Consider the following 8,841-nt stretch of genomic DNA (forward strand, 5'->3'; position numbering starts at 1 on the left):
ATCACCGTCTTTATCCTCATGGGCTTCAGATACAGTGAACCATTATAGGGTTAACCCGGCCTCGCCTGGCCGGTTTACACCCAGTAGTAATATCCCCGACATTAGGCCCCAGATTGATTTGAACTGGTTCATGTCAATCCTCAATACTTAAGAAAATTTCTTCTTCAGCACTTTCACATAATCATGTAAACCGTCGTGACGTCACCTTCCAGGACCATGTTAAATCGCCATGACGTCATCTGTTATTAAAACTGCGCATAACCCACCTTCATTAATGGGCCTCTGACAATCGAGGCAACAGAGTTGTCACATATCCCATTTTTTGGGCTCCTCAATTCTCGCGCCTGCCACTTATCCATTCACCTTATAAATAAGGCCGAGGAGTTCTTTTCACTTTTCCCCCTCGTGCCTCTTCGCATCGTCTTCTTCCTTGTGCCGACCAACCATTCGAGCTCCGCCGCCGCCGTCGATCTTCGCATCTGCCTCAACAACGGCCGCTGCATTAGCCTGATCACACCAGAGAAACACGGAGATCCTCTGCTGCTTCTTCATCACCAGTAAGTTCCTCTTCTCCTCACTCCGGTTTACCAATAACAAACCCCGGTTTAACAATATGCATACATCCTCGCATCACTTTATAATTGTCAACTGTGAATCTTAAACCGGCAATAATTATGTTTCAGCTTCTCATTGCAATGGCCAAGCAAGTCTATGAATGCAACTGGGTTCCTTCACGGGTCACCGAAGATCAGTTAAACACATGCATCTCAATGGGCGCTTTAGCCAAAAAAGATGTCATCCAGTGGAGGGCCCCTGGCCCGGAAAATCATCCTACACCCAAGGACGGAGAGGTAGTCGTTTTTGTTGACCATCTGGGTCGAGGTTTTAGCCCTCCCGGTTCAAAATTCTTCTGAGATGTGCTGGCTAGTTTTCAGCTTCACCCTCAGGACATCGGTCCAAACTCTGTGACCAACATCTGCCATTTTCAAGTCTTCTGTGAGGCTTATCTGCAAGAGAAACCTACAATTGAATTGTTTAGAGATTTCTTTCACTTAAACCGTCGCACAGAGTTCACAGATGGACCCAATACTAAATTGGGCGGAATGGCGGTTCAGAAAAGGAAGGAAGTCACTTCCCCTCATGCCAAACTTCATAGTCACCCCAAAGAGTGGAACCAGACTTGGTTTTATTGCAAAGATACATCTCCAACTGATGAAAACCCCTTGCCGGGTTACCTCCCTCACCGCCTTAGCAATATACATCCTTTTCCTCAGAGGTTAACTGCAAAGGAAAGGGCCATCTATGCCCCACAGCTGTCGAAGCTTAGAGCCTTTATGGCAAACGGTTTAATAGATGTTGATTTTGCTCGTTGCTGGATCGGCTGGAGCGTTCTACCCTTAAGCCGGCGCCCCGGTTTGATGTGTGAATACACAGGGAGTTTGACCGACCCTCAACGGCACATTAATATTCAACTGACAGAGGCTGAAATTACTGAGGTTGTCAAGAAAATGTTGAATGAACCGGAGGCCGTCTGCGGCCAGACCGGACTAAGTCCTTTCTGCACCTCCAACAAACCGCCAGCTGTAAGAATTATATAACCTCTTTGCCGTAAGTTACTTCTTTCAAAATATTCTCTGAAAGTTTGTCTACCTTTGAGAGGGTGATGATCCGTTCTGGAATAAAAAATCACAAGACAAACCGGCAAAACTGCAAGACAAACCGGCAAAACCACTTCGCCCAAAGACCAAGGTTATTAAAATACCCGCCAAGAAAAGGACCACTGCGTCTTCCGATGCAAATGCTGATGCCGATGTAGCTAATCCGGACTCAGAGGTAGAACATGACTCTCTTGGTTCATTTTTCATACACCTCATTGACAATGATTATTGTCAGGGCGACGCTAAAGGCAGTCAAGCTGATGATGTAGAGGTAATCATTCTTTCCTCCGATTCAGATCCTCTGCCAACATCGAAAAACCATCAAGCAAACTGGAAATTAAAATTTTCTCACCCTCTTGCTTACTTGGACCCCAACTTTCTTTTGAAGACGCAGCAACACGAAGCTCGCCGCACGACCCAGCATAGCGGCCAGGTAGTTACCTCCACCGGTTTACCGAACTCTTCGGTTCGGAAACGCCGATCAGAGGTCATTTATAATCTTGACACTTCTTGCCCCAAGGCGGGTTGTTTCCGACTGTTGGGGAACGTAGTAATTTCAAAAAATTTCCTACGCACACGCAAGATCATGGTGATGCATAGCAACGAGAGGGGAGAGTGTTGTCTACGTACCCTCGTAGACCGAAGCGGAAGCGTTGACGCAACATAGAGGAAGTAGTCGTACGTCTTCCCGGTCCAACCGATCCAAGCACCGCTACTCTGGCACCTCTGAGTTCTTGGCACACGTTCAGCTCGATGACGCTCCCCGGGCTCCAATCCAGCAAAGCTTCGGGGAGGAGTTCTGTCAGCACGACGGCGTGGTGACGATCTTGATGTTCAACCGTCGCAGGGCTTCGCCTAAGCACCGCTACAATATGACCGAGGTGTAATATCGTGGAGGGGGGCACCACTCACGGCTAAGGAACGATCACGAAGATCAACTTGTGTGTCTATGGGGTGCCCCTTGCCTCAGTATATAAAGGATGGAGGAGGAGGAGGCCGGCCAAGGCTTGGTGCGGCCAGGATGTGGAGTCCTACTAGGACTCCAAGTCCTAGTAGGAGTCCACCAAGAGGGGAGGAAGGGAGAAGGAAGTGGAGGAGAAGGAAAGGTGGTCGGACCCCTTTTCCCTAGTCCAATTAGGACTAGAGGGGAGGGGGGGCGCAGCAGCCCCTTTGGCCCTTTCTCCTCTTCCCACTAAAGCCCATCAAGGCCCATTGCTTCTCCCGTAACTACCCGGTACTCCGAAAAATACCCGAACCACTCGGAACCTTTCCGATGTCCGAATATAGTCGTCCAATATATCGATCTTTATGTCTCGACCATTTCGAGACTCTTCGTCTTGTCCCCGATCTCATCCGGGACTACGAACTCCTTCGGTACATCAAAACTCATAAACTCATAATATAACTGTCATCGAAACCTTAAGCGTGCGGACCCTACGGTTCGAGAACAATGTAGACATGACCGAGACACGTCTCCGGTCAATAACCAATAGCGGGACCTGGATGCCCATATTGGCTCCTACATATTCTATGAAGATCTTTATCGGTCAGACCGCATAACAACATACGTTGTTCCCTTTGTCATCGGTATGTTACTTGCCCGAGATTCGATCGTCGGTATCCAATACCTAGTTCAATCTCGTTACTGGCAAGTCTCTTTACTCGTTCCGTAATACATCATCTCACAACTAACATATTAGATGTAATGCTTGCAAGGCTTATGTGATGTGCATTACCGAGAGGGCCCAGAGATACCTCTCCGACAATCGGAGTGACAAATCCTAATCTCGAAATACGCCAACCCAACATGTACCTTTGGAGACACCTGTAGAGCTCCTTTATAATCACCCAGTTACGTTGTGACGTTTGGTAGCACACAAAGTGTTCCTCCGGCAAACGGGAGTTGCATAATCTCATAGTCATAGGAACATGTATAAGTTATGAAGAAAGCAATAGCAACATACTAAACGATCGGGTGCTAAGCTAATGGAATGGGTCATGTCAATCAGATCATTCAACTAATGATGTGATCCCGTTAATCAAATAACAACTCTTTGTCCCTGGTTAGGAAACATAACCATCTTTGATTAACGAGCTAGTCAAGTAGAGGCATACTAGTGACACTCTGTTTGTCTATGTATTCACACATGTATTATGTTTCCGGTTAATACAATTCTAGCATGAATAATAAACATTTATCATGATATAAGGAAATAAATAATAACTTTATTATTGCCTCTAGGGCATATTTCCTTCACCGACAACCTCTTAATCCGTCTGATTCAAATTATTAGGGCACTTCCTACTCATCTTCTGGCGAGTCATCGGCCACAAAGCTTCCACCCCTCAAAACAGTTCCTGGGTGAGCTATGCACTTTGTTTTTATCCTTGATGTGTTATTTTTACATACTGTACTGATCCTCATGTTTATTTTTCTCAGCGCCAAGCCTAGACCCAGCAAGAAGGCTCGATTGAATAAACCGGCTGATGATAACGTGGCTGTTGAACCGGAAAATACTCCAGACCCTGAAGAAACCAATGTTGATGCCATGCTTAATGATCCGCCGCCTCAAGACCATGACTTGTTCTCTGAACAAGTAGAAATTGATACCTCAGGTCACGCTGACAAACCGACTAGCCCGGTCGGACTTGATGACAAATCAGCTAGTCTGGCTAAGGCTACCGATAAACCGCCAACTTCCGTGAAGGCTGCTGATGATAAAGAGGATGATGTTATGATTACCGGTGTCAGCCACACTGCTCCTGGCAATTCGGTCGCTTTATCCAAACATGGCGCCAAGGATGAACTTTCTGCTATGGGCAAAGATAAATGGAGCACTGATTTGTCCAGCTATGCTCATCTCAACGCCCAAGACATTCACTCTGGCTTCTTGAACCGTCTGTACACCAGTCGTGACTATGAAGCCGGTTTAGTAAATCTGATGAAGGAGCGAGATGAGGTAACCACACAACTATCTCTCTTATGTCCATTTTGAAATATCAACTCCAGTAGCCCCCAAGTGACGGTTTATGATACCAATCTAAACCAGGACTTAGTAATAACTTTATATTTGCAACACTTCATCTTTTTTACTCGCGCAGCCCCTAAGGGCCGGTTTAAATTTATAAAGATGAACCGGGACTTTTTTTAAAGACTTGCCAAATGAGTACTTTGAGCAAACATACATTAGCCCCCAAGTGCCAAGAGTAATACTTGTATTATGCTTGGGACTTGTAGAAATTTCCGAGAACAAGCAAATATGCATTAGCCCCCAAGTATCAGGTGCATAACTTGTTATGTGCTTGATACTTCAAACATGTATTACCACCTCATTATACTTCTGTCTGTTACAGGCTGAGCTGAGCAAAAAGGAAGCTCAAACCGTCGATCTGCAAGAGAACATCAAATCTCAGCAAGCCGAAACCTCCAAGGCCAAGGAAGAGTTGACCAGCGCTTTAGACGCTATGGAGAAACTGAAAGAGAGCTTCAACAAGGAGCGGGCAGATTGGGAGACAGAAAAATCCGCTTTGCGAAAAAGAGCCGAGGACGCAGAAGCAGCTCTTAAATCGGTGGTAGATGAGCTGACTGGCGTAAAGCGGCAGATACATGCCATGACTGTTGTTGTGTTCGGTAAGCATCCTTGCTTTATACTTTCAACATATATTTCCATGCCTTGCTGGTTTACTGAAGTTTGTAATGATGCAGGAACTCGCTTTAGTCATCTGGGCTCTGATGTACAGAAGAAGCTGAAGGCTGCCTACACGCTGATAGAGCAATTGTACACTGGCGCACAACGAATCATCTGCACCGCTTCTCACAATAACCCGCCCCCGACATTAATCAAGGATACCTTAGACAGGCTATCTATGCTACCTTCCCGGGTAGAAGAGCTAAAGAGATCTGCTGCAAGGGCTGGCGCTCTGACCGCACTAACCCGGGCAAAAGCATGAGTGCCCGATCTTGATCCGGCGGATGTGGCTAAAGGCTACCCAAGCTTAAAAGAAGACGGATCAGAATTTGGCAATGAGGATCTCCGTGCCATAAACCTGGAAGTGCGTCCACTGGCTTGTCAACTTGCTAAAGAGGCTGATCTTTCATTTTACCAGGCGAGTTATGACACCAATAACAAATGGGTTGCTGCACCGACTCCTGAGGCTCAAAACCTGATCCCTCCAATCCGTAAGCACACTTATGCCCCTGACATTGAACCGTCCACCCTTATAAGTGACGAAGCTGTGTTCCGAGCTTTAACTGGGATCGACTGGACAACTATTGATTTCCAGCCGCTGGCGTAGAGGCCTGCTGCACAGGGTTAATAACGCTGGAGGTAGTCTTCGGCTCACTGGATAACTTCCAAAGCGAAGATTTAATCTCAGACATCGTCCCCTTCCGCAGCGGTTATCACACACTTCTCGGACGAACTGCTTTCGCTCGCTTCAATGCAGTCCCACACTATGCCTATCTAAAGCTCAAGATGCCCGGACCACGCGGTGTTATAACAGTCAATGGAAACATGGAGCGCTCCCTCCGTACTGAGGAGCATACTGCAGCCCTCGCAGCCGATGTGCAGGGTGGCCTTATCAAGCCGAATACTTCATCGGCCGTCAAGCCTCCGGACACGGTCGAAAGAGTCCGGTCCACCCTGTAGAATGACAGTCCGGTTCGTCCAGAACTAGATTAGCAATTCGGCCTCCGTCAATACCCCCACTCAATCGCGGCATACGTACCACGCGTACATAACTACGCATTAAAAATACCATGGGCAAAGACGGAGGCACACTAAGGACAAAGTTCGGAATGTGGCTCGACCCTATTCGGACCTTCATGTTCTTATTTTCCCTTTTTCCTTTTCTTTATTTTTTCAAGTTCTTCAAAACCCAAATTACTTTTTGATGGTACCAAGGGCCCTTTTCCAGGCCCCTTATGTATACTCGATTGACGATCCTCTCAAAGGATCCTATACCAAGGTGAAAAGCAGGGCAGACATGCGGCAGGATGCCCAAAGGATCTTCAAGACCCCCCCTTTTCTTTTCTAGGACGAGTATACAACTTTCCCTTGCGTTCAAATTCTTGGCATGTAAAATAGCCTTGATGTTTGTGGCATCCTTTGTAAGAGCACGTTTGACATATCAATCAAAATATAGCGGAAATAGTTTTGTCCAACCTTATTCGGTATTGGCTTATTTCACAATTTGTATTCCGTCTTCACGACAGATTGACATACACACCTCGGCATAAATTGCCAGGGGCTCTATTTAGCCACACATATTTCAAAAAACATAAAGTCCAAACACTTTTATAGTATACTCCGGTGTCCCTAGTTGTCTAATTATTTAGACACAATTTACCTCTTTTTTAATCCTATTTGGATTTATATTATATCGTGCCAATCCAACATAAGCCCCTATTTTATTTACTTTTTCTATCTAATTTGTTTTCTTACCATTGTATTTCCATTGACAAAGGTCTATTGAACAAATAGAATTTGTAGATAGATGGGTCTCTTTATCCTCACTCCATATTCAATTTTTCCGCCTACACTTCGCTCAAATGATAAGGGTGTTCCTCTTGCATGTATTCTCATACAATATAATATATATTTTTTATAATATATATTTTTTGTTAATAAAAATCGCTAAAAATAAGGAGAATTTGGCCATCGTGATTAGGGTCGCATTATATGCATCGGCTCCGAATCATGTCTTTGGTCAATAGTTGGGTTGCCCGGCTCCTGTGGTTACTGAAGGAAATATGCCCTAGAGGCAATAATAAAGTTATTATTTATTTCCTTATTTCATGATAAATGTTTATTATTCATGCTAGAATTGTATTAACCGGAAACATAATACATGTGTGAATACATAGACAAACAGAGTGTCACTAGTATGCCTCTACTTGACTAGCTCGTTAATCAAAGATGGTTATGTTTCCTAACCATGGACAAAGAGTTGTTATTTGATTAACGGGATCACATCATTAGTTGAATGATCTGATTGACATGACCCATTCCATTAGCTTAGCACCCGATCGTTTAGTATGTTGCTATTGCTTTCTTCATGACTTATACATGTTCCTATGACTATGAGATTATGCAACTCCCGTTTACCGGAGGAACACTTTGGGTGCTACCAAACGTCAGAACCTAACTGGGTGATTATAAAGGAGCATTACAGGTGTCTCCAAAGGTAGATGTTGGGTTGGCATATTTCGAGATTAGGATTTGTCACTCCAATTGTCGGAAAGGTATCTCTGGGCCCTCTCGGTAATGCACATCACATAAGCCTTGCAAGCATTACATCTAATATGTTAGTTGTGAGATGATGTATTACGGAACGAGTAAAGAGACTTGCCAGTAATGAGATTGAACTAGGTATTGGATACCGACGATCGAATCTCGGGCAAGTAACATACCGATGACAAAGGGAACAACGTATGTTGTTATGCGGTCTGACCGATAAAGATCTTCGTAGAATATGTAGGAGCCAATATGGGCATCCATTTCCCGCTATTGGTTATTGACCGGAGATGTGTCTCAGTCATGTATACATTGTTCTCGAACAGTAGGGTCCGCACGCTTAACGTTACGATGACAGTTATTATGAGTTTATGCATTTTGATGTACCGAAGGTTGTTCGGAGTCCCGGATGTGATCACGGACATGACGAGGAGTCTCGAAATGGTCGAGACATAAAGATTGATATATTGGAAGCCTATGTTTGGATACCGGAAGTGTTCCGGGTGAAATCGGGATTTTACCGGATTACCGGGAGGTTACCGGAACCCCCCGGGAGCCATATGGGCCTTATTGGGCTTTAGTGGAAAGGTGAAAGGGTCTGCCTATGGTGGGCTGCGCGCCTCCCCCCTCCCTCTTTCCCCCTTGGGAGTCCTAGTCCAACTAGGATTGGGGGGGGAGTCCTACTCCCGGTAGGAGTAGGACTCCTCCTGCGCCCTCCTCCTGGCCGGCCGCCCCCTCCCCCTTGGCTCCTTTATATACAGGGGTAGAGGGGCACCTCTAGACACACAAGTTGATCCACGTGATCGTTCCTTAGCCGTGTGCGGTCCCCCCTGCCACCATATTCCACCTCGATCATACCGTTGTAGTGCTTAGGCGAAGCCCTACGACAGTAGAACATCAAGATCGTCACCACGCCGTCGTGCTGACGGAACTCCTCCCCGAAGCTT

At 45.8% G+C, this 8,841-nt stretch overlaps 1 protein-coding gene across 1 annotated transcript; it reads left to right on the top strand.

The window, feature by feature from the left end:
• The first annotated feature begins 1,418 nt into the window (after positions 1-1,418).
• Positions 1,419-5,954, top strand: LOC147957533 (uncharacterized). Its single transcript, XM_087531749.1, has 8 exons — positions 1,419-1,583; positions 1,660-1,833; positions 1,894-2,091; positions 3,953-4,020; positions 4,099-4,255; positions 5,013-5,289; positions 5,365-5,540; positions 5,766-5,954. The coding sequence occupies exons 1-8, from the start codon at positions 1,419-1,421 to the stop codon at positions 5,952-5,954; spliced, it is 1,404 nt and encodes a 467-aa protein (XP_087387875.1).
• Positions 5,955-8,841: the final 2,887 nt, after the last annotated feature.

Source organism: Triticum urartu, chromosome 7A, assembly GCF_056163025.1.
Source record: "Triticum urartu cultivar PI428250 chromosome 7A, HENAU_Tu73, whole genome shotgun sequence".
Classification (NCBI taxonomy): domain Eukaryota; kingdom Viridiplantae; phylum Streptophyta; class Magnoliopsida; order Poales; family Poaceae; genus Triticum; species Triticum urartu.